Source organism: Erythrolamprus reginae, chromosome 1 (assembly GCF_031021105.1).
Source record: "Erythrolamprus reginae isolate rEryReg1 chromosome 1, rEryReg1.hap1, whole genome shotgun sequence".
Classification (NCBI taxonomy): domain Eukaryota; kingdom Metazoa; phylum Chordata; class Lepidosauria; order Squamata; family Dipsadidae; genus Erythrolamprus; species Erythrolamprus reginae.
In genome coordinates, this window is record NC_091950.1 from 398152641 (window position 1) to 398179155 (window position 26515).

Below are 26515 nucleotides of genomic sequence, written 5' to 3' on the forward strand. Positions count from 1 at the left end.
GTCCTTTCCCACTCTGTTTATTTGGACAAGCTTTCTCAAGTTGCTGTTCAAACGACAATGATAAATACGTCACTTTACCTGGCAAGCCATGGTCTCGTCCCCTCTGCAGATTCAGAGCTGATAGATCAAAACCAATATGTTTCACTTGTTCAAAGAGGTGATCCTGAAGCTCCTCAACCATCATCTGGTCCTGCCTCATCAGCTTGGGATGTTCTGCCAGGAAGCCACGGACAACAGGATCAATGCCACCTAGAAGAGAAAAGCAACAGTGGCCTCTGAAAGGAAAGAATCTTCTAACCAAGGCTTCCAGAGCTTTATTTATTTTTTATTTATTTATTTATTTTGTCCAATACACAGTAATACACAATGAAGGTTATAGAGGATATAGTAGAGAAGAAATATGAGATATAGGAGAGACTATAGGACAGGGGACAGAAGGCACTCTAGTGCACTTATGTACGCCCCTTACTGACCTCTTAGGAATCTGGAGAGGTCAACCGTGGATAGTCTAAAATGTTGGGGGTTAGGGGTTGACACTACTGAGTTAGGTAATGAGTTCCATGCTTCGACAACCCGATTACTAAAGTCGTATTTTTTACAGTCAAGTTTGGAGCGATTAATATTAAGCTTGAATCTGTTGTGTGCTCTTGTGTTGTTGTGGTTGAAGCTGAAGTAGTCTTTGACAGGCAGGACATTGCAGCATATGATCTTATGGGCAATATTTAGATCATGTTTAAGGCGTCGTAGTTCTAAGCTTTCGAGACCCAGGATTGTAAGTCTAGTTTCGTAGGGTATTCTGTTTCGAGTGGAGGAATGAAGGGCTTTTAGACTTTTTTTAATGACTAGCTTGCTGTCTATGTTTAAATTCAACATATAATCGGTAACTCTCTGGTATACTCATTTAAGAAGAGTCAGTTAGGTGCTGGGTGACTTTTAATTCCATTCTACTGTAGGCACAAAGCCAGATGGGTGACTTGGGTTGGCCACCCTCTTTCAACCCTAGGAAGGAGAAGGCAAAAATATTCTAAAGCTTGCCTGAAACCTGCCACTAATTTAGGATAGGAAAAACTAAAATTGAAAGATCAGCGTGCCCCATATTCCATGATATTTTTACAATATTTTAACACTTAGGAAAAATGTCAAGATTTAGAGATGCTCGTTCCTGTTGTCCAAAACTGATTGTTTCTAGGAGCATTGGACAGTTCCCAGCCCTATAGGCCAGGGAGTTGGCCTTCTCTAAGTTCCGTCGATGAAACAATGTCATCTGGCGGGACCCAGAGGAAGAGCCTTCTCTGTGGTGGCCCTGACCCTCTAGAACCAACTCCCCCCAGAGATTAGGACTGCCCCCACCCTCCTTGCCTTTCGCAAACTCCTTAAAACCCACCTCTGCCATCAGGCATTGGGGAATTGATTCCCCTGGGCCGTCTCCGCTTTACGTATGGTCTGTATGAGATGTATGATTGTTTTTATATTAAGGGTTTTAAATTGATTTGTACTGTTTTGTTGTTTTAAGCCACTCCGAGTCTACAGAGAGGGCGGCATACAAATCTAATTTAATAATAATAATAATAATAATAATAATAATAATAATAATAACAACAACAACAATAAATAATGGCGAACCTATGGCACAGGTAACACAGGTGGCACGTGGAGCCATATTTGCTGGCACGTCATCCATTGCCCTAGCTCAGCTCCAACATCCATGTGTGTGAAGGCCAGCTGATTTTTGGCTTGCACAGAGGATCTGGGAAGGCGTTTTTGTCTTCCAGAGAGCCTCCAGTGGAATGGGGAAGGGCCATTGTACCCTCCTCCTGCTCCAGGGAAGCCTTTGGAGCCTGGGGAGGGTGAACCACGAGCCTATTGGGCCCACCTGAAGTTTGGAAACAGGCCATTTCTGGCCTCCAGAGGGCCTCTGAGAGGTGGGGAAAGCTGTTTTCGCCCTACCCAAGCATTGAATTATGGGTGTGGGCACTCGCTTTTTTGGCACCTGAGGGAAAAAAGATTTGCCATCACTGCTATAGGCTGCGCTTTGAACAGGCTTGGTTTAAGTTCTTAAGAAATGGGCAGGATCTTAGAGCAGTGTTTTTCAACCAGTGTGCCGTGGCACACTAGTGGGCCGCGAGACATGGTCAGGTGTGCCGCGAAGAAGGAAGCTCAGATTTCGGTCTCGCAACTTTTTGCTGAGAGAGAGAGAGAGTGAGAGAGAGAGAGAGAAAGCAAGAGATAGAAAAGAGAGAAAGAGAGAGAAAGCAAGAGTGAAAGGGAAAGAAAGCAAGAGAGAGAGAAAGAGAAAGAAAGAAAGAAAGAAAGAAAGAAAGAAAGAAAGAAAGAAAGAGGGAGAGAAAGAGAGAAAAGAAGAGGAAGGGAGAGAGAGAGAGAAAAAAATGAGCAAAAAGGGGAGGAAAGAAAGAGAAATGAGAAAATGATTGAGACAGAGAATGAGAGGAAAGAGAGAGAAACAAAAGAGAGAGAGAAGTGACTCTTGATTTAAAGCATATGATAAAAAGCACTCAAAGAATAAGAGAGGAACCCCCCCCCCCAGCCCTCACCTGTTTTTGGAAAGGGTTCCAGAATGTGTACACACACACACACACACATACACACACACACAAGGGGGGGAGGAGACAGGGATGGAAAAAGAGATGAGAGTGTCTTAGGGTGTCATTTGAGTCGTTTTGGTTGGTGGTGTGCCCCAGGATTTTGTAAATGTAAAAAATGTGCCGTGGCTCAAAAAAGCTTGAAAATCACTGTCTTAGAGAAACCCAGCTCAGGAGGGTTAAGCCAGAGACTCAACTTACCTTCCTTCACAATCCTCCACGAAGCCAGAAAAGCGACATGAAGTGGGATCTTGGAATAGGGAAGAGTGGCCTGGAATTTCTCATCCAGGCGGGTCACAAATGGTGGGACAGAACCATGCCCGAATCGGAAGGCCAAGGTGAAAACGTTTGCAATGGAGGGGTCCACATTCTTATTGTAGCCTCTGTACCCAGGTAACCGTTTATTGTATTCGTTACCCAGCAGCAGAGGTAGATAATCTCTGTAGGTGAATATCTGCAACGATACAAAAACACTGTAAGCCCCAAAGGCCTCAGCCTGCCTATTTATTTTCATTTCCTCCTATCTGATGACCTAATACCAAGAGTATTCTGAGCATTCAGAAAGTAAGGACAAATTATAAACTTATTTAAGAAACTATGGTAGGACTTTTGATCTGATTCAATATCAACCTTGTGTCATTCTTTCGCTTCTTGGAAATAGTATATCCAGTTTTATATCCTGCATATTAGTACATTGGTACTCAATTGTTTTGGGGTTGCCATGTAGTAAACTACTAATGGTAGTCTATGTAAAGATGTAATATGTCTTTAAGAGCTTTGGCTTGTTTGGCCATAAGAGGAGCAGTTCTTTTTGTGAGTCTGTTCAAGCTGCGTGCGTTTTGTAAGCTATTGCTACTATTTGTATATATTTGTAAATAATACTTTGTTAAATACTACGTGTTCTGCCAGAGTGTTTCAACCGCCTGTAATTACAGGGTAATTAGTCCAGGGAGACACACACCACACGATAAAAGGAAAACCCAAAAGTTTTTATAAACAGAAAAACAGAAACAGCTCCCTTTTTAAATGTCAAAGGGATTTTCTGGTACACAAAAGGCACAGGTTAAATGCAGTCCAATTGCTCACCCAATAACTGGGAAATTGAGTCCAATTCTAAAGTCCAGAGAGTCCACACACAATCTTGAACAGCACAAAAACCACGATCTTGACGAAACAATGAATCAGATAAACTGCCATGAGGCTAAAACACCAGGTTGCACTTTTATCTGTAGCACTAATTACAGCAGCCCCACCCAACCACAGGTGGCCTCATTTTCTCTTGTAATAATCCTTCAGTTGTTGTCTCCTATGCATCACTCTACGCATGTGTGGATGTGTCATTAATTCTTGTTCAGAATCCAAAGATGATACAGATGACTGATCTCCTCCTGAGCTGTCTGCCAAACTCCCCTCTTCCCTGTCACTCACGCTTCCTTTGTTAGAGGAGGCTTCATCGGCAGATTCCATCGGGAGCAAAACAGGCCTGCGGCATGTGGATGTTTCCCCCACATCCACCTGCACATTCCTTGGGGCAGGAGCTGGGCCAGAGCTAACCACAACACTATGTCTTTGTCTTTTACTGGCTAGTCCACATAATTACACCACTGCTATAACTCTGCTGTGCGTATGTTGACGGTTTCACACAGGGCTGCACATACTAATACTGCATGACTCTCAACAAACCTGGGTAGTTTACAAATTGTTTAAAATATTAAGAACACACGACCCAAAACAAAAAGAAGAGTAAAGATGGCATTATGACAAAACCAAATGGGAACAAAGGAAGACACTGTTAAAAGGAGGTGTAAATCATTCTCACCAAAGGCCCAGGGGAAGAGCTAAACTTTTGAAATACCAGTGGGGAAGGGGGGAAATGGGGGTTTTGGGAGGAGACTCATTGTAGAGCAGGCTCTACAAATTCGCCAAAAATTCTCCTGAAAACATGGCGGCAGCCACGGACCGGCATCGACCGAACTATATCTGTGACACCATCATCATGTCAACAGAGGGTTGCTAAGAGTTTGGGCAATCTGGTTTAAACCAGGAGGAACCGATTCCTGCTATTTTTGACAGAATATTCAATCCTGCAAGATCCCTTTGGATACCTCTGCGTGAACAAAATGCAGCAAAAGCTGTGAGATGAAGATGGGAACATTCAATACCTGATTGAAAGCACCAATGATCTTCCGTGTTTCTTGATAGAGTCTCTCCCCATCCCAATGGGGATTCCACTTCTTCAGTTCCCCAGCTATCCGGTTGTGCTCACGAAGAAAGAGTGTGTGAATACTTGTCAGTCCCAGGTTTTCACTGGCCCTTACGTCACCTGCAAAATTAAACCATGACACGTTCTGTTTGAAGGGACCTTGGAGGTCTTCTAGTCCAACCCCCTGCTTAGGCAGGAAACCCTACACTACTTCAGACAGATGGTTAACCAACATCTTCTTTAAAAATTCCAGTGTTAGGGCATACACAACTTCTTCCAAATTCACAACTTCCAAATTCATGTGAATTGAATACCGAATAAGAATTAGAAGACACTACAAAGGTTTTTTCCCTGAAGGCTATTTAAATTGCTACACAATAAATAACAACAAACAGAGATGGAAGGGACCTTGAGGTCTTCTAGTCCAACCCCCTGCTTATGCAGGAAACCCTACACTACTTCAGACAGATGGTTATCCAACATCTGCTTAAAAACTTCCAGTGTTGGGGCATTCACAACTTCTACAGGCAAGCTGTTCCACTGATTAATTGTTCTAACTGTCAGGAAATTTTTCCTTAGTTCTAAGTTGCTTCTCTCCTTGTTTAGTTTCCACTCATTGCTTCTTGTTCTATCCTGAAGTGCTTTGGAGAATAGGTTGACTCCTTCTTCTTTGTGGCAGCCCCTGAGATATTGGAACACTGCTGTCACGATGTCTCCCCTGGTCCTTCTTTTCATTAAACTAGCCATGCCCAGTTCCTGCAACCGTTCTTCATATGTTTTAGCCTCGAGTCCCCTAATCATCTTTGTCGCTCTTCTCTGCACTTTTTCTAGAGTCTCAACATCCTTTTTGCATTGATGCGACCAAAACTGAATGCAGGATTCCTAGTGTGGCCTTACCAAGGCCTTATAAAGTAATATTAACACTTCACGTGATCTTGATTCTATCCCTCTGTTAATGCAGCCTAGAACTGTGTTGGCTTTTTTGGCAGCTGCTGCACACTGCTGGCTCATATTTAAGTGGTTATCCACTAGGACTCCAAGATCCCTTTCACAGTTACTACTGTTGAGGACCACCTGTAATACAGTGTTCCCTCGATTTTCGCTGGTTCGAACTTCGCGAATAGCCTATACCACGGTTTTTCAAAAAATATTAATTAAAAAATACTTCATGGGTTTTGTTCCTATACCACGGTTTTTCCCGCCCGATGATGTCATACATCATCACCAAACTAATAATTTTTGCAAATAAATAACAAAATAAATAATTATTGTTAATAAATAATTATGTTTATAAATATCAGGATTACTAAATGTCTTGTTCAATGGTGAATACCAGTAATAATGGGGAGTAAATTATTGTTAAGGGAATGGGAAATGGTAATTTAGGGGTTTAAAGTGTTAAGGGAATGCTTGTGATACTGTCCATAGCCAAAAATGGTGTATTTACTTCCGCATCTCTACTTCGCGGAAATTCGACTTTTGTGGGCGGTCTCGGAACGCATCCCCCGTGAAAATTGAGGGAACACTGTACTCTTATTACTGGATCCCTCACAGAATCACTTTGAAGCTGGTTGGTCTTACAAATTGAATACACGAATTAAACAGATACAAACCTCCTTGAAAACATGGGATTTTGGCAGTTTTATTTGTATGAAGACAGATGCTGTTGGAGTTGCTCTCAAAGGGCAGAAGGTCCAGTCCGCCATCGGTGAAGTTCTGATTGATTGCCATGAGACCAAGTGAGTTGGTCTGGTTCCGCAAACTCCTTGCTAGGGGGTCTCCACTCCCGTACACAGAACTGGCATCCACGAATGAGGTGATTGAATTGAGCTGTTCACGGACAAAAGTTGTGGGGTTGCACACCGCAGCTGTCCGAATGAACGGCAGGCAGATGCCCGGAATCTTAATCCTTGGATCTCCAGGAGGAATCTGTATAAAAAGGTCCCTGAGTCAAAACAGCCACATGTTCCTGATCCCATCATATCTGAACTCTCTTTTAAAAAGAATTTATTAACGTTATCATAATATTAAATGAAAATGAAAATAAAGGTGATAGGAATATGGGACAGAGAGACAATTTATCTAATTATAACTATTGTCAATCATTTTAAAGAGACACTACTGTATTTTAAAGATACTATAGTGGTACCTCTACTTATGAACTTAATTTGTTCCGTGATCAGGTTGTTAAGTAGAAAGGTTTGTAAGAAGAAGCAGTTTTTCCCATAGGAATCAATGTAAAAGCAAATAATGCATGTGATTGGGGAAACCACAGGGAGGGTGGAAGCCCTGTTTCCTCCCAGGAGACTCGTAGAGAGGCCCCACAGAGGCTTCTCCCCGCCTTTTCCAGCCCTGTTCCATGACCAAGTTCTTAAGTAGAAAAGTTAGTAAGAAGAAGCAATTTTTCCCATGGGAATCAGTGTAAAAGCAAACAATGTGTGCGATTGGAGAAACCACAGGGAGGGTGGAGGACCTGTTTCCTCCCAGGAGATTCCTAGAGAGGCCCCACAGAGGCTTCTCCCCGCCTTTTCCAGCCCTGTTTCCTCCTAGGAGATTCTTAGAGAGGCCCCACGGAGGCTTCTCCCTGCCTTTTCCGGTTACAGTTTCAGAAGCTCGGTTTTGTAAGTGGAAAATGGTTCTTGAGAAGAGGCAAAAAAATATTGAACACCCGATTCTTATCTAGAAAAGTTCGTAAGTAGAGGCATTCGTAGTTAGAGGTACCACTGTATTTTAAACTATGTTAAAGAGACACAATTTTTTATCTTCATCTACTACCTTATCAAAACCAGTGATGAAATTCTCCTCTGAAAGAGGTTCTCTGAAAGTTAAAATTGATATGCAGTACCATGCTAGACTGTCTCTTTCCCAGAGCAGAGTTTTTATTACCTTAATTGGAAAGTTAGGGGGTGCATAATTGCAACAGGTCTCACACTGGGCATTTATGTCGGTTGGGCTTTCAGGAGCTGAATCCAAGTCATGATCAATCCATTGCCCAAAATGCATGAATACAAGAGAGCGTTGGTCATCAGGAGTCACATTCTCATTGGAAGTTGTGATTATCTCGTTAGACACTTGCCGTACCTACAAAGAAACCCCCAAAGAAGGTCAGATAAGCAAATAATAATAATAATAATAATAATAATAATAATAATAATAATAATAATTTATTAGATTTGTATGCCGCCCCTCTCCGAAGACTCATATTCTCATATGTTTGGATTGAAATCCTTCCATTTCCTAAAGTGTTCTTTCCTTGGAATCAAAGTCATATGAAGGGAATGAAAACTATTATTTATTTATTTTAATTTATTTATAAAATGTATTGGCTGCCCATAGGGTAACTCTGGGCAGCTATAAGTTTAAACATAAAAAGTTAAAATTAGGTATTAAAAACAAGGACACATGGGGAGGGTGGGGGCAGAGTTGGGGTGAGTGGGATCTATTCTTACTCAATCAACCACCTCCATTGTGCTGTTCCCCCACTCTGCCATGTCTTTGGACCTTTACAAAAATAATAGGAGGGTTGAGGCCAACCTCACATGGGGGGGGGAGAGATATTCCAGAGGGCAGAAGCAACAGCATTAAAAGGCATTCTCCTGGACATCACCAGCTAGAATAATTGATTGACCGGACCCACTGGGCAATCCCAATAGAGTGAGACAGTTCCTCAAGCAACCTGGAACCAGTATCGGGTTCCTACCCGAACGAGGTAGTCTAGAAAGCCTAGAACTAAGACGCCTTAAACAAGATCTAAGTATTGCCCACAAGATCATATGCTGCGACGTCCTGCCTCTCAGCGACTACTTCAGCTTCAACCACAACAACACAAGAGCACACAACAGATTTAAACTTAATATTAACCGCTCCAAACTTGACTGTAAAAAATATGACTTCAGTAACCGAGTTGTCAAAGCGTGGAACTCATTACCGGACTCCATAGTGTCATCCCCAAACCCCCAACACTTTACCCTTAGATTATCTACGGTTGACCTATCCAGATTCCTAAGAGGTCAGTAAGGGGCGAGTACAAGTGCACTGTCCTATTGCTCTCCTATATCTCCTATACCTTTCTTCTATTCCTATATCTGTTCTTCTATTCTTTCATTGATATGTTCTATTACTATATCTTCTTTTCTATTATTTCATAGATATATTTTACTATGAGTATCTCCTCTATAACCTTCATCATGTATTTTACTATGTGTATATATATACCCACTAAAACTCTCATTGTGTATTGGACAAAATAAATAAATAAATAAGTAAGTAAGTAAGTAAATAAGTAAGTAAGTAAATAAGTAAGTAAATAAATAAAAAAATAAAATAAATAAAATAAATACAATATACTGTATAAAATAAATAAAATAAATAAAATAAATAAAATAAATAAAATAAATAAAATAAATAAAATAAATAAAATAAATAAAATAAATAAAATAAATAAAATAAATAAAATAAATAAAATAAATAAAATAAATAAAATAAATAAAATAAATAAAATAAATAAAATAAATAAAATAAATAAAATAAATAAAATAAATAAAATCATTCTCGTGTGGCCTCTGCAGCCTCCAAAAATCACACAAAAATAGGGCATGCTTTTGAAAACAGTTGTTGAATGTCGATGAATGCTGGCGTGCATAAGTGCACCAGAGTGCCTACTCTCCCCTGTCCTCTAGTCTCTCCTATATCTCCTATATATTCTCTTCTATCTCTGCTATCCATTATATCTCTTCTATCTCTTCTATCTTTTCTGCTATTCTCTCTAGTTATATTTTACTCCTATATTTTCTCTTTTATGCTTTCTTTGATATATTCTACTTGTATATATCCTCTATAACCTTCATTGTGTATTATTGTGTATTGGACAAAACAAACAAACAAACAAATAAATAAATATCACTCAAAACATTGTAGTGTGTCATCTTCGACACCCATGTCATAGATTGGCCATCACTGATTTAACTTCAGCACAAATGTGCCACAACAACCTCTTTTTTCTGTTGTGGCCTTGTAAAGTTCTCCCCAATCCATCCTCTAAGGCAGTGTTTCCCAACGTTGGCAACTTGAAGATATTTGGACTTCAACTCCCAGAATTCCCCAGCCAGTGTTTGCTGGCTGGGGAATTCTAGGAATTGAAGTCCAGATATCTTCAAGTTGCCAAGGTTGGGAAACACTGCTCTAAGGCACTGTCTTTCAACTTTGGCAACTTAAAGACATATGGATTTCAGCATGCTAGCTTAGGGAATTTTGGGAGTTGAAGTCCACACATCTCCAAGCCAAAGATTGAGAAATTCTGTTCTGAGGTAAACAATGCCATCATATGATTGGTGGTAAGGGTCAGGTGGTTTGGAGAGGGGTGGGAGGATGAATTAGGCCAGTTGCTATTGGCCACTTTAGACTGGTATTACTCTACAAGCGTCAGCTGATCCTATTTGGCTTCACCAGTGTCCCCTGATAGTTCTCCACCTATAGGCTGGACCCAAACAGGTAGCTGACTTCCCATCACTTACCAGAGGGAGAGTATGTCCATGATAAAGTTGCCCTGCAATTAGTCCTCTTGGGAGAGATATGCCATCTTCATATTCTGCTGGAAGCCAGCGTGCATAGGCGTGATTGGCTACTCCAAAATGTGGGTGCTCCCTAGAATGGGAAAATAATGCATGGGAGATTTTTTAGGGAGGTATCCATCATTGAATCAAATAGGCTGGAACAATAATCTCTATACCAAAATTACCTCCTCTCCCTCCCTGGAGGCTGAAGTTTATCTAACCAGAGGGTTTGTTCTTCCCTGAATGTTGAACAAAATGAAACCCCTGTATAAATATCTGTTTTGAGAAACTACAACTGATTAAGTGCACTGTTTGAAAGCTTGCTGAGCCTTGATTGCCATCTATAGTCTGGAGGACAGAAGGAAAAGGGGGGGACATGATCGAAACATTTAAATATGTCAAAGGGTTAAATAAGGTTTACCTCCGGGACCGCCTTCTGCCGCACGAATCCCAGCAACCAGTTAGGTCCCACAGAGTTGGCCTTCTCTGGATCCCATCGACTAAACAATGTCGTTTGGCGGGACCCAGGAGAAGAGTCTTCTCTGTGGCGGCCCCGACCCTCTGGAACCAGCTCCCCCTGGAGATTAGAACTTCCCCCACCCTCCTTGCCTTTCATAAAGTTCTTAAGACCCATCTCTGCCGTCAGGCATGGGGGAACTGACACATCTCCCCAGGGCCTATACAGTTTATACATGGTATGTTTGTGTGTTTGTTTGCTTTTAATAATGGGGTTTTTAGTGTTTTTAAATTATTAGATTTGTTCTTACATTGTTCTTGTTATTGTTGTGAGCCGCCCCGAGTCTACGGAGAGGGGCGGCATACAAATCTAATTAAATAAATAAATAAATAAATAAATAGAAAGAAAGAAAGGTTCAGGAGGGAAGTGTTTTTAATAGGAAAGTGAACACAAGAATAAGGGGACACAATCTGAAGTTAGTTGGGGGAAAGATCAAAAGCAACATGAGAAAATATTATTTTACTGAAAGACTAGTAGATCCTTGGAACAAACTTCCAGCAGACGTGGTTGGTAAATCCACAGTAACTGAATTTAAACATGCCTGGGATAAACATATATCCATCCTAAGATAAAATACAGAAAATAGTATAAGGGCAGACTAGATGGATCATGAGGTCTTTTTCTGCCGTCAGTCTTATATGTTTCTATCTCTCGGCTGTGGCCAGGGGAACCTTTGCCCAGGTTCACTTGGTATACCAGTTGCGGCCCTATTTGGACCCGAAGGCTTTGCACACAGTCACTCAGGCCCTCATAATCCCCCGTCTTGATTATTGCAATGCGCTCTACATGGGGCTACCCTTGAAAAGGGTTCGGAGACTGCAGATAGTCCAGAATGCAGCCGCACGAGCCGCCATGGGCGTACCTTGGTACACCCATATAACACCAATGCTCCGTGAGCTGCACTGGCTACCAATTAGTCTCTGGTCATAATTCAAGGTGTTGGTTATTATCTATAAATCCCTACATGGCTTAGGACCAGACTATTAACTGGACCATCTCCTGCCACATACCTCCCAGAGACCAATAAGATCTCACAAGGTTGGCCTTCTCTGGGTCTTGTCAATTAAGCAATGCAGGTTGGTGGGACTGTGGGAGAGGGCCTTCTCTGTGGCTGCCCCAGCTCTATGGAACCAACCCCCTCCCCCCCCCCCCGATGTCTGTACTGCTCCCATCCTGCTCACCTTCAAAAAGGCTGTGAAGGCCTATGAGAAGTCCTAGGGACTGTGAATATTACATCTGTCACAGATGAATTGTGTATGAGTGGTATGCATGCATGTTGATTGGACTGCTTGCTTTGTAGGTTTTTATAATGGGGTTTTTATTGTTTTAATATTATTTGACTTCTTTTTAATATTGTACTGTATTTTGTATATTGCTGTAAGGCGCCCTGAGCCCCATTGGGATTGGGCAGCATAGAAGTCAAACAAACAAACAAACAAACAAACAAACAACTTAGAAACATAGAAACATAGAAACATAGAAGTCTGACGGCAGAAAAAGAACTCATGGTCCATCTAGTCTGCCCTTATACTATTTCCTGTATTCTATCTTAGGATGGATATATGTTTATCCCAGGCATGTTTAAATTCAGTTACTGTGGATTTATCAACCGCGTCTGCTGGAAGTTTGTTCCAAGGATCTACTACTCTTTCAGTAAAATAATATTTTCTCATGTTGCTTTTGATCTTTCCCCCAACTAACTTCCCTTGTTCTTGTGTTCACTTTCCTATTAAAAACACTTCCCTCCTGGACCTTATTCAACCCTTTAACATATTTAAATGTTTCGATCATGTCCCCCCTTTTCCTTCTGTCCTCCACACTATACAGATTGAGTTCATGAAGTCTTTCCTGATACGTTTTATGCTTAAGACCTTCCACCATTCTTGTAGCCCATCTTTGGACCCGTTCAATTTTGTCAATATCTTTTTGTAGGTGAGGTCTCCAGAACTGAACACAGTATTCCAAATGTGGTCTCACCAGCACTCTATATAGTGTTCTGTCTGGGTTGTCCCAGACCTCCACACCCACTGAAAAAACAGCCAGACACTCTGGTAAAATCCAAAAGTATTTTATAGCAGGAAAAAATAAGCACAAAGGAAAACCTGTCTTCACAGCAGACAGGTTACAATACGTTACAACAGGGTCCTGATGTCCAGTCAATTTCACAAGCTTCTTGCTGGCACCCCCCCCCCCCCAAGGTTTCAATAGTCCAAGGCACAAACCAGGATTGTAGCCACCAAAGTTCACAGACAGGTCTCACGAATCTCCAAGATAAAACTCCACAAGCCAGGAAGGGTGGGGCCGCCTTTTATCCTTTCCCAAGCACCACACCCAAACCCAGCTGTGACCTCTAATGCTGGAAATACCTAGCCAATTGAGTTCGTCTCTGATTAGCTCTCCTGTGTCGCATATCTATGATGTCATGAGCATCTTCCCCCAGGGAATCCAGGCTGCTTGCTGGGGAGAGCTCCCCCTGGTGGAACTCTGGCTGTCCTTCTTCTTCAGCCTGGGATTCCGCTTACTCGTCAGTCTGCACCTCCTGGTCCTCAGCCTCTCCCTCTGAGCTGGAAGCCGACAGCAAATCAGCCATTCCCGGAGGGGTCCCAGGCTGAACCACAACATATAGCGGGATCACAATCTCCCTCTTCCTGCTTGTTATACCTCTAGCTATGCAGCCAAGCATCCTACTTGCTTTCCCTTCTCCCTTAAGATTAACAATGAAATGAAATGAATCTTAAAATCTAAAATGATACAGGGTAGAAATAAACAGTTCCATACAGAGCTTCTAATACTGATTGCCATTAACTCTAATGACCCAGTGGTGCCTGGTATTTTTAAAAGAGGAAATTAAAAGGAGTTCTGGAAGCTAAAACACAGGAAAAATGGTTGCAGGAATTGGGTATGTCTAATCTAGTGGGGGGAAAACTCACTAGGAATGACATGATGACCTATTTGAGGGGCTACCACAAAAGAAAGAGGGGGGTCAACTTATTTTCCAAAGCACCAGAAGGCAAAATAAGAAGCAATGGATGGAAACTAATCAAGGAGAGAAGCAACCTGGAACTAAGGGGAAACTCCCTGTTAGTGAGAATAATAAACCAGTGGAACTTATGGAAACTCTTCTATGGAGGCTTTTAAAAAGAGACCGGACAGCTATTTGTCTGAAGTGGGTACAGGGTTTCCTGCTTGAATAGTGAGTTCGACTAGAAGACCTTCAAAGTCCCTTCCAACTTTGTTATTCTATCTGCTAAAATTCTTTTTTTTCTCATAGAACCTGTTTATTATTTAAAGCAGTGTTTCTCAACCTTGGCAACTTGAAGATATCTGGACTTCAACTCCCAGAATTTCCCAGCCAGCGAATTCTGGCTGGGGAATTCTGGGAGTTGAAGTCCAAATATCTTCAAGTTGCCGAGGTTGGGAAACACTGATTTAAAGGAATAGCTCAGTAGACAAAGACGCTTTACAACCAGCCAGACCAGATTTCTATCTACGTGGATAACTCAACGATGGTAAAGAAGGGTAAAATAAATGTTTTGCACCATGCAGATGCTTGAGATTCTCGCTGCAGCCCTAAAAAATATTTCCAATCAGCTTTTTCGCATTTTAGAGGGCTTTTGAACTGCAGAAGAGGTGCCTTAAAAGGCTCCAGATACCAGTGTTGCTCCTTCAACACCTCTAACGCTTTGCACAGGAAGTCAACCTAAACTTTTCATCTCTATCAGTTCTGATTCCACAAAATCATGATATGCTAAAGAGAGAAGCCTTTAGCAGCAGGAGTCGCCTACCGATTGTTGCATTCGCCAGTGATGGTCCGGTAAGGACTTTTCAGTGGACAACGGATTGGCCGCGTCACATAACCGCAACCAGTTGTTTTGAAGAGTGTTTCTTTCTGCTGTTTGTTTAATATATCTAAACAGGGAGGGAAATCCATTAAAAATCAAGGGATTGGTGTAATATTAATTTAATTGTAATTACATTAATGTAATGTTAATTTAATTGCTAATTATCAATATAGCTAGTCCTTGATTTATGACTACAATTGGGGCTAGAATTTCCATTGCTAAGCCAAGGTGGTTGTTGAATAAGTCATATCCGGTTTTATCACCCTTTTTTTGCACAGTTGTGAATCACTGCAGTTGTTAAATAAATGTAGCTAAGCAAATCCAGCTTACCGCGTTGACATAGAACAGAACAGAATAGAATAGAATAGAATAGAATAGAATAGAATAGAATTCTTTATTGGCCAATTGTGGACACACAAAGAATTTGTCTTTGGTGCAGATGCTCTCAGTGTACATAAAAGAAAATATACATTTGTCAAGAATCATGAGGTACAACACTTAATGATTGTCTTAGGGGTCAAATAAGCAATGAGGAAACAATCAATATTAATAAAAATCTTAAGGATACAAGCAACAAGTTACAGTCATACAGTCCTAAGTGGGAGGAGATGGGTGATAGGGATGATGAGAAAAAATTAGAATTAGTATTGCAAACTTAGTAAATAGTTTGACAGTGTTGAGGGAGTTATTTGTTTAGCAGAGTGATGGTGTTCGGGAAAAAACTGTTCTTGCGTCTAGTTGTCTTGGTGTGCAGTGCTCTGTAGTGACATTTTGAGGGTAGAAGTTAAAACAGTTTATGTCCAGGATGCGAGGGGCCAGTAAATATTTTCATATTTACATATTTAAATATTAAATATTGGTTGGAGGCTGGCTGGGAAGACCACAACTGATGGTCACATGTTCCTGGGATGCTGAAACCATTGTAAATATATGTTGGTTGCCAAGCACCCAAATTTGGATCATGGGGGTTGCTGTGACAGTCATAGGTTGTAAGCCTTTTTTTCCCCCAAGTGTAACTTTGTAACTTTAAATACTTGCTAAATGAATGGTGGTAAGTTGAGGACTATTTGTACTTTAAAATTATAAATTACATGTCAAGGGCAATGTTCAACTGCTTTTATTCTGGAAATAAGAATTTCTTGGAGTCTAAGCTGTAGTGTTGATGACCTAACATTTGGAATTTTCTATTTATTGTCTACTTCTCATCCTGTTGCATTACCTATGTTGACCTCACCTGATTCCTAAGTAAGGGACATGCATAAGGGCACCAGCGTGCCTACCATCCCCTGTCCTAATGTTTCTCTCTTTGTATACTACCAATACATACTTGACAAAATAAATAAAAACATAAATAAATAAGTAAAAGTTCTGGAGCACTCCAGAGGTGGAACATTCTTTAAAGACCCTGTGATCAGATCTTGTTTTCGTGGATCCTCATAGGTATCTCTGGTTTTTCATCCTACCTGTAATATTGAATGGTCTCCGATGCTTATTCTGTATTTTCTTCCCTAAGATATTCAAAGCAGTTTCCATATAACTTGCAGCTCGGATTGCAGTCCTGGTTCCTGCCACGGGGGATTTTAAATATTTCAGAAAATCAGAAGGATGGATATCGTCCTTGTTGAAGCTTTCTTTTATTCTGGAAAAAGAAGTAGAGTTGATGACAGAAACCACAATAGTTTACAGAGAGGGGCGGCACATAAATCCAATAAATAATAATAACAATAATTTACACAATGCTGTTTTTTTTTTAAATAGCAGCAGGGAAGTTGCTAAATTCTGATTCTTTCATAATATTTCCTTTCTTTCTAGATAGAAAATCAACTATAGCCAAGCCACTGTTATAAAACTCTTCTTCTACATAATCATTTTGCTTCTTCACCAGAGTACCCTGGTTGGCCAATGTGCATGGATTAATGTATGCAGCCTAGATACTTGTTTTTCCGTGCCACAATAAATCTGCACATTTTCCTTCTGCTCTCCTATCTTTACCATTGCTCAAACATCTGGATGTTTTGTTACACTTAACTCTTTGGGGAAGAGACTCCTTCTACAATATCCTATCCAGGATGCTCAGACTCTTGCACGATTGCAAGTTGCTCTTTGGATATAATGGATTAACTTTGGATGGATGAGCTTTGAAAGAGCTTTTGGTACACAGGTGTGGGCTTGAAAGTCACAACACTGAGATCGGCAGCCATATAAATTCAAATAGAAACAAAGAAAAAGAAAAAGAGAGGAAGTAGAGGGGAAGGGAGGGTTAGAAATATTACTAAATGAATGTACGGTAATTAGATTTGAAAGTACAGTGTTCCCTCGATTTTCGCGGGTTCGAACTTTGCAAAAAGTCTATGCCACGGTTTTTCAAAAATATTAATTAAAAAATACTTCGCATTTTCCCCCCCTATAACACAGTTTTTCCCGCCCGATGACGTTTTATGTCATCACCAAACTTTCATCTGCCTTTAATAAATATTTTTTTTAATAAACTTTAATAAATAAACATGGTGAGTAATAATCTAAATAGTTGCTAAGGGAATGGGAAATTGTAATTTAGGGGTTTAAAGTGTTAAGGGAAGGCTTGGGATACTGTTCATAGACAAAAATAGTGTATTTACTTCCGTATCTCTACTTCACGGAAATTCAACTTTCGCGGGCGGTCTCGGAATGCATCCCCTGAGAAAACTGAAGGAACACTGTATATATTGATGTATGTATAGGCACCCGTAACAACACATTGTTTAAATTGAAAATGGAATTTTTATATTAAAAAAAAATTAAAAATATTTTAAAATAGAGGGGAGGAGAGGAGGATGAGAGGAGAAGATATTGGAATGTGGAGAGGAGAGCGAAGGGGAGAAAGGGAAAATAGAGGAGAAGAGCGGGGGGGAGAGGAATTTTGCATTGTATGCAGGGGTGGGCTACTGCCCGGATGGAAGGAATGCAGTAGGGTAGCGAAAATGGAGCTCCACCCCAGAGCACCCAATTTGCACTAAAAGATGTTGAAAGAAAATGCAGGGTGTCCTGCATAAGCCATGCGCACAGTGTGTTAGTAAAAATTTTGGTAGCTCTTCACTGATTGTATGTCACTATGCACTTCTCTTTCCGCTTCTGTTGGGATTCATTATTTGACTCTGAAATAATCTTAACTAGATCGTGATATACTTTGAGGCTTACCTTAGGACAACATATAAACACAGGTTACTTTCATGTCTCAGCTCATTTATTTATTGATGATCATTCACTATATAGTCCTAACACAAAATACTGATTAATTGCACAACCAGTTTAAATACACTATGTGGATGTAGCCATCCTGTGTGAAAAGGATCTTAGCCTTCAGGGATCAAATCAGTATTTTTGTTATTTTTGAAAATATTTATTTTAAGAGATGTATAGAGGGGTTTCAACCCAAAACCTGCCCTTAATCTTTTGGTGGCATGCTGTCAAAAACATAGAAACATAGAAACATAAATGTCTGACGGCAGAAAAAGACCTCATGGTCCATCTAGTCTGCCCTTATACTATTTTCTGTATTTTATCTTAGGATGGATATATGTTTATCCCAGGCATGTTTAAATTCAGTTACTATGGATTTATCTACCACGTCTGCTGGAAGTTTGTTCCAAGGATCTACTACTCTTTCAGTAAAATAATATATTCTCATGTTGCTTTTGATCTTTCCCCCAACTAACTTCAGATTGTGTCCCCTTGTTCTTGTGTTCACTTTCCTATTAAAAACACTTCCCTCCTGGACCTTATTTAACCCTTTAATATATTTAAATGTTTCAATCATGTCCCCCCTTTTCCTTCTGTCCTCCAGACTATACAGATTGAGTTCACTAAGTCTTTCCTGATACGTTTTATGCTTAAGACCTTCCACCATTCTTGTAGTCCGTCTTTGGACCTGTTCAATTTTGTCAATATATTTTTGTAGGTGAGGTCTCCAGAACTGAACACAGTATTCCAAATGTGGTCTCACCAGCATTCTATATAGCGGGATCATAATCTCCCTCTTCCTGCTTGTTATACCTCTAGCTATGCAGCCAAGCATCCTACTTGCTTTCCCTACCACCTGACTGTACTGTTCACCCATTTTGAGACTGTCAGATATCACTACCCCTAAATCCTTTTCTTCTGAAGTTTTTGCTAACACAGAACTGCCAATACAATACTCAGATTGTGGATTCCTTTTCCCCAAGTGCATTATTTTACATTTGGAAACATTAAACTGCAGTTTCCATTGCTTTGACCATTTATCTAGTAAAGCTAAATCATTTACCATATTACAGACGCCTCCAGGAATATCAACCCTATGTACGTTCTCTCAAAAAGTATGTTCTCTCAAATTGGAAAGACAGGACCAAAATGTGGATAGAACAAAAACTAAATTAAATGTATTTACATTTAATTAATTACATTTCAAATGATTGTTTCCCATTTATTTAACCATTTTCTACCTGCCTCAATATAACGTTTATAATTTAGTGGCAATTTTAAGAAGGGTCCCCTAAACTTGCCCTCTAAGCGTCTATCTAGAAGTCTCAGGCCCGTACAAACTTGTCCACGTGTGTGTGTGTAAGAAAGTTACCTACTTTTACACAAAAGACACTCACCTTTCCCGTGATAATTTAAAGGCCAGATCCACCTTCCGCTTGGCTTCATTAATGCTGTTGAAAAACTCTTTACCAGTCAGCTCTTTAAAGTAATTATCATCATCATGATCTTTGGAAGAATAAAATAATATTAGGAGAAAAATAAAATTCTGGCTCCCCCCTCCCCCATTAACCAGAAAGAGGAGATATGAAAACGATGGCTACCTACGACCGATTAGGTCCCACAGAGTTGGCCTTCTCCGGGTCCCGTCAACTAAACAATGTCATCTGGCGGGTCCCAGGGGAAGAGCCTTCTCTGTGGCAGCCCCGACTCTCTGGAACCAGCTCCCCCCGGAGATTAGAACTGCCCCCACCCTCCTTGCCTTCTGTAAACTCCTTAAAACTCACGTCTGCCATCAGGCATGGGGGAATTGAGGCATTTCCCCTCCCTCTCCCCGGGCCTATATAATTTATGTATTGTCTGTGTGTGTGTATGTCTGGTTTAATAATGGGTTTTTTTTAATGTTTTTTAAATGTATTAGATTTGTTATGAATTGTCTTATTGTATGCTGTGAGCCGCCCCTAGTCTACGGAGAAGGGCGGCATACAAATCTAATAAATAAATAAATAAATAAATAAATAAAATACATCATCACAGGTAGCTACAAATACTTTAAGAAAGCAGAGCAGGTATGTACTTCCCTCTCCATTTTTATTCCTTGACTATAATATCATTTACATTGTTAAGCCTGGAGGCAAATATTGCTTACTATTTATATTTTAAAATCTTAAATCTTTTATCTAAAAATCTTCTTAGCCGAGAAGCAAAATAAGAAAGTGAATAATAAGCAAACAACACTTAGGTTATATTTTGGAATATCTTTTATAAGCCCCACGCAAGTCACTGTGCCCTGAGCAGCCATACAAATGTTCTTAATAAATACATGTAAATAAGAAGCAGCAAATATGGTTGTTACCAGCAACAACTATCAGGATTCTCTAGCCAGAAGGGAATGACCAGCTTCAACCACAACAACACAAAAGCACATAACAGATTCAAGCTCAATATTAACCGCTCCAAACTTGACTGTAAAAAAAACGACTTTAGTAATAGAGTTGTTGAAGTGTGGAACTCATTACCGGACTCTGTAGTATCATCCCCTAACCCCCAACACTTTACCCTTAGACTATCCACGGTTGACTTCACCAAGTTCCTAAGAGGTCAGTAAGGGGCGTACATAAGTGCACCAGAGTGCCTACCATCCCCTGTCCTATTGTCTCTCCTATAACTCCTATATCTTCTCTTCTATACCTATATCTTTTTCTGCTATTCTCTCATAGTTATATTTCACTCCTTTATTTTCTCCTCTATCCCCCCTTTAATACATTCTACCTGATTATATCCTCTATAACCCTCATTGTGTATTATTGTGTATTGGACAAAACAAATAAATAAATAAAATAAATAAATAAATAAAAATTGTAGAAGATTTCTCTCATGTTAGCAGTTCCAATAGTAACTAAAGAATATACAGGTTCCCTTTCTATAAATGTCTCTCCTCTTTTTTAAAAAAATGAGCTCAACTTAATGACTGACCTTCAGATTAAATTATTAGCGGCACACTAGAAAGGAACAGATATTATTCTCGGTTATTTTTTTTATTAAAAAAAACCTTCTTGGGCCTTTTGATAATGTTCTTAATTAGCCGCAAGAATTTATGGTTTACCTCCCTATCTTGCATCTATGGACTCCTTGCCCATTGACTGAAATCATCCTATATTTCCTCCAGATTGACAAAACCGAACGTATTTCACATGGCAAGGCTGTCATTGAACACTACTGGCTTAAGGGAGAGAATATAACTTTAACAGCAATAGATTAAGGATAAATTAAGCTTGCCTCACTCATGGCAGATTTGGGATGAAATGAAGGGGGGAAATCATGAAATGAAGAAAGTCTTTTTTTAATTGTGAGTTCTTGTCATACACTTTCAAAGTCTCAACCCATTGTCACTAACATTAATAGCCAAGGTTAATCAAGGCTCATAGCTCTTCATCTCCAATTCTGTCTTTTTTTATAAATACGTCGAGGCCATTAAAAGCTGTGTTTCCCTCTTCTCAGGAAAAAAGTATCCTGGTGAAAAAGTTTCAAGAAGCAAAGCAAGACTTATAATTTTACCTTCCACAAAAGATTCAGATATCATCAAGAGATTGAATGCTATCAAAAGACCGAGTAAAGCAACTGTTCTCCCCATATCTGAAAAAGAAAAGAGAGAGAAAGTACAAATCGGTCAATTTAGGGAGATAGTTTAGAACCCTACAAAAGTAAACACAAATTCAGCATGTTCATTAATTTACCTGCGACTTTCTAATTTTGTCCCAAAATCAATTAGTGTTCCTAAGGCTTCAATTATTTTTTTGAATGAGTTTATTAGCACCTTGTTGGTGTGTCAGATTTGCATCCAAACAGGAAATCCTATACCAGTGATGGAGAACCTGTGGCAGGGGTGCTACAGGTGGCACACGGAGTCATATCTGCTGGCACGTGAGCCGTTGCCGTAGCTCAGCTCCAACGTTCATGTGTGTGCCGGCCAGCTGATGTTTGACTTGCACAGAGGCTCTGGGAGGGCATTTCACAGTCACTCATGCCCTCATCACCTCGAGGCTCGACTACTATAATGCTCTCTACATGGGGCTACCTTTGAAAAGTGTTCAGAAACTTCAGGTCGTGCAAAATGCAGCTGCGAGAGCTATCATGGGCTTTCCCAAATATGCCCATGTTACACCAACACTCCACAGTCTGCATTGGTTGACAATCAGTTTCCGGTCACAATTCAAAGTGTTGGTTATGACCTATAAAGCCCTTCATGGTACCGGACCAGATTATCTCAGGGACCGCCTTCTGCTGCACAAATCCCAGCGACCAGTTAGGTCCCACAGAGTGGGTCTTCTCCGGGTCCCGTCAACTAAAGAATGCCGCTTGGTGGGACCCAGGGGAAGAGCCTTCTCTGTGGCAGCCCCGGCCCTCTGGAATCAACTCCCCCCAGAGATTAGAATTGCCCCCACCCTCCTTGCCTTTCGTAAGCTTCTTAAAACCCACCTCTGCCACCAGGCATGGGGAAACTGAGATACTCTTTCCCCCTAGGCCTTTACAATTTTATGCATGGTATGTCTGTATGTATGTTTGGTTTTATAATAAGGGTTTTTAACTGTTTTAATATTGGATTGTTATACGCTGTTTTTATTACTGTTGTTAGCCGCCCCGAGTCTGCGGAGAGGGGCAGCATACAAATCCAATAAATAAATAAATAAAAAAATTTGCTTCCATGGAGATGGGGGAGGGCGTTTTTATCCTCCCCTAGCTCCAGGGAAGCCTTTGGAGCCTGGAGAGGGTGAACCACAAGCCTACTGGGCCCACTAGAGGTTGGGAAACAGGCCATTTATGGCATTCAGAGGGCCTCCGGGGGGCAGGGGAAGCACATGCTCTTCTGGCACCCAAGGGAAAAACGTTTCGCCATCACTGGACTAGATAGTCACTTATCTGAAATGGTATAGGTTCTCCTGCCTGAACAGAAGGCTGGACTAAAAGACCTCCATGGTCCCTTCCAGCTCTAATCGATTCTAAATTCTAAATAGTATTGAATTAAAGAGGAAGCAACGGGACATCAGAAATACACTCAAGAGGAGCATTCCTGACACTGGACTTTCAAGTCAACTTTTTACATAATAAGAGATACTTTGCATGGCAAAGGAAATTTTTTTTCCCAAATAAAATTTTATTTTTTTCTCCAACATAGAATAAAAAAACAATATATAAATAGAAACACTGAAACTATGCTTAGAGTAAAACATAAATAAAAAATTCTTTTTCTATTAATCATTCAATGGAGGCTTATTTTCTCTCATTAAAAAACATTCTATAGAACTTATATAGTATTATCAAATAAAGAAAACCTGAAGAAATCGAGTCTTTTTCCCACCTTACAATGAAAAACTACATTACATCAGTCTAAGCCATATCAAACTCTATATTATGCCCATCTTAATTCAAACTTTCATTTCTACATTAGGTTAATTAATTAATTCAATATCAACTTATCCTGTTACTAGATAGAAACATAGAAACATAGAAGTCTGACGGCAGAAAAAGACCTCATGGTCCATCTAGTCTGCCCTTATACTATTTTCTGTATTTTATCTTAGGATGGATATATGTTTATCCCAGGCATGTTTAAATTCAGTTACTGTGGATTTATCTACCATGTCTGCTGGAAGTTTGTTCCAAGGATCTACTACTCTTTCAGTAAAATAATATTTTCTCATGTTGCTTTTGATCTTACCCCCAACTAACTTCAGATTATGTCCCCACTTCAGATATGTTCTATATATATCTAAAATAGAACAAACTGAACATAGGGCTTAAAAAAAAAACCTAAAAAAATAATTCCCATTTTAGGATTTTTTTTTTAAAGCCCTACGTTCAGTTTCTAACAACTGCAGTTCAACGTTTTCCAAATAACAGGATTAGGATATCTATCTGCTGGACTTTGAGCATCACTTAAAGGTATCAGTGGTCTGACTCCGCAGACTTCTCAAACTAGTTTCTTCCAGATGGGTGGACCAGTTCTAAGAACTCCCAGCTGATTTAGTTTTTGGATTAAAAACATTTTAGTTTTTGGATTAAAAACACCGGTAGCAGCCGCCAGATTGCGTAATTTGTGCACGGCCACTAAGGTGCCAGTCCTGTGAGTGCTGCCATCTTTTTTTTTGGAATTTTTGCTTTGTGCATATGTGCAGAAGCAAAATCTCACAAGGGTACATGTGCGTCTGAGATTTTGGCAATGTTTTTGCTTCTGTGCATGCACAGAAGTAAAAAAATTGCTAAAATCTCTCTCGTGCACATCCTATCATGAGATTTCAGCATGTTTTTGCTTCCTGCGTATGCGCAGAAGCAAAAACATGCTGGGACGCACCCACATACCGTGCATGCATGCACACAAGAGAACCAAAGCTGCACACACAGCACGCCAGTAGCGGCGGTAATGGCAATCCGCCCCGGTCTATGGGCACCATTGCAACTGTACTAGCAGATGCAGGTTTGCCCCATCCTGCGCAGTGGTGGTTGCCGCCAGTTCGAATTGGCCAATTTGGACTGCCGGTATTGGTGGTGAAAATTTGCACCCACTCACCAAACTGGCAGCAATGGCCATCTGTCCACGACCCCAAACCAGTTCTCCGGACACCGCAGCTAGTAAAAAACACTCTGGGCATGCACAGAAGCCTCTATGCATGTGCAGAGGGTCATTTGCACAACATGACACAATGCAAACCAGCAGAAAAGAGAAATGGAACCTACCCTGGATCCTGCCTCTGAATTTCAGAATTATTCCAAAAACAAATCCCAACCCAAAACCTTATTAGCTTCCTTAAGTAAATTGTTCTGGATTAAATGGGAGAGCCAACATGATGAATGAACATCAATTAACAGAACCAAAGAGACCTTTGGGAGTTGTTGAGATGTTAACACTGATCATTCTGGATTAAACGACTCAAAAGCAGTAGGGGGTGGCATGGTAGCAGTGTTCCGATATCTAAGGGACTGCCACAAAAAAGAAGGAGCCCCCCTCTTCTCCAAAGCACCTGAAGCAATGGATGGAAATACTTTAAGGAGAGATAATAAAGGAGAAATTTCCTAACAGAGCAATTAAGCAGTGGAAGAGATTGCCTTCAGATGTTGTAGGTGCTCCATCGCTGGAGGGGTTTTAGAAGAGATTGGACAGCTCTTTGTTTGAAATGGAATAGGGTCTCCTAGTTGAGTAGGAGATTGGAGTAGAAGATCTCTAAGATCTTCCAGCCCTTTTATTCTGTTTTGTTCAAATGTTATTTTTCACTTTCCTAAGCCCATAAAGAACCCAAAATGGTGTTGAGAAACTGATCAACAATCAACTGGAAAGAGAAAGGGGAGATCAAGATGAACAATCAATAACCTGTAGATCTGCAGGTCAGTGATTCAAATCTCATCACCGGCTCAAGGTTGACTCAGCCTTCCATCCTTCTGAGGTGGGTAAAATGAGGACTCAGACTGTTGGGGGCAATATGCTGGCTCTGTTAAAAAGTGCTATTGCTAACATGTTGGAAGCCGCCCTGAGTCTAAGGAGAAGGGCGGCATAAAAATCGAATAAATAAATAGATCAACTAGGAAGAGAAAGAAATATCAATTTCTCATGCCATCAGATAAGTGCTAAGGAGGACAATCCTCACCTGTTCTGTTCTTCTTCAGATGATTCTCCACCCTGTTTTACTAGATGATCCACACTTTTATACTCCTTGGATCAATGGGTGTGGACATGAGTAAATAAGATGGAACTTTAAACTATGTTTGATTTGGCCAAGATAAAATATCTAGTGAAACATACAAAGCCCACTTCCTTATTCTTAACATATTAATTCAAATTGCCGAACATGAAGTCTGACATCATTATAAAACTGGGCTGGCAAATGATTTTGGACTATAACCCACATTTATTTCCTGAAGATTAATGTTTATGCAGTATAGGAGAAGTTTTAGACTAACTTCTCAGAAAAGCAACAAATGGCAATTTCTGGGGAATCATAAAGGATGGAGGGAATTTTGAAATAGACAGAAGTGGCTTCACATCATTTAACAACTGGTTCGGCCAGAATTAAAATGTGAGCATGCATGCCTTGGGCGCATGCATGCTGCATCAGAAAACACAGCACTTCACTGGTGCATGCCATCTGACCATGAGTGCATCCTCAGAAAAACCCCATGGCCATAGGACAGGATTTGCACCTGGATGGACCCACCTGCAGGTCACCACTACTGCTTTGCCTGAAAGAGTCCGAATCGGCTGTATCTCACCTCTGGGTGGCATGATGGCTTAGTGGTTAAGACCATTCATCTGGAAAGCTCACAGCCCAGGTTGGAGATCCAAGCATCGCAAGATGGGATGAGCTCCCGTTCTCACCCCAGTTCCTGCCAACCTAGCAGTTCGAAAGCATGTACATTCAAGTGGATAAATAGGTACCACTTCGGTGGGAAGGTAACAGAAATCTGTGACATGATCGCCTGAAATTAGAACCACAAGTGAAGGCATGTACAGTGATACCTCTACCTACAAACGCCTCGACTTACGAACCTTTCTAGATAAGAACCGGATGTTCAAGATTTTTTTTGCCTCTTCT

At 40.5% G+C, this 26515-nt stretch overlaps 1 protein-coding gene across 1 annotated transcript in view; it reads right to left on the minus strand.

Moving 5' to 3' along the window:
* The window catches only part of LOC139162143 (eosinophil peroxidase-like), a 32713-nt gene extending 7116 nt beyond the window's left edge, over positions 1 to 25597 (minus strand). The window contains exons 1-11 of the mRNA XM_070742190.1: positions 25571 to 25597; positions 21489 to 21566; positions 19331 to 19439; positions 16178 to 16353; positions 14658 to 14781; positions 10317 to 10446; positions 7690 to 7884; positions 6417 to 6732; positions 4763 to 4923; positions 2802 to 3054; positions 79 to 249 (exon numbers count right to left, since the gene is read on the minus strand). Of these exons, the coding sequence (XP_070598291.1) occupies positions 79 to 249; positions 2802 to 3054; positions 4763 to 4923; positions 6417 to 6732; positions 7690 to 7884; positions 10317 to 10446; positions 14658 to 14781; positions 16178 to 16353; positions 19331 to 19439; positions 21489 to 21564 (1711 nt within the window). The 5' untranslated portion in view covers positions 21565 to 21566; positions 25571 to 25597. The remainder of the gene's footprint in view (positions 1 to 78; positions 250 to 2801; positions 3055 to 4762; positions 4924 to 6416; positions 6733 to 7689; positions 7885 to 10316; positions 10447 to 14657; positions 14782 to 16177; positions 16354 to 19330; positions 19440 to 21488; positions 21567 to 25570) is intronic.
* Positions 25598 to 26515: the final 918 nt, after the last annotated feature.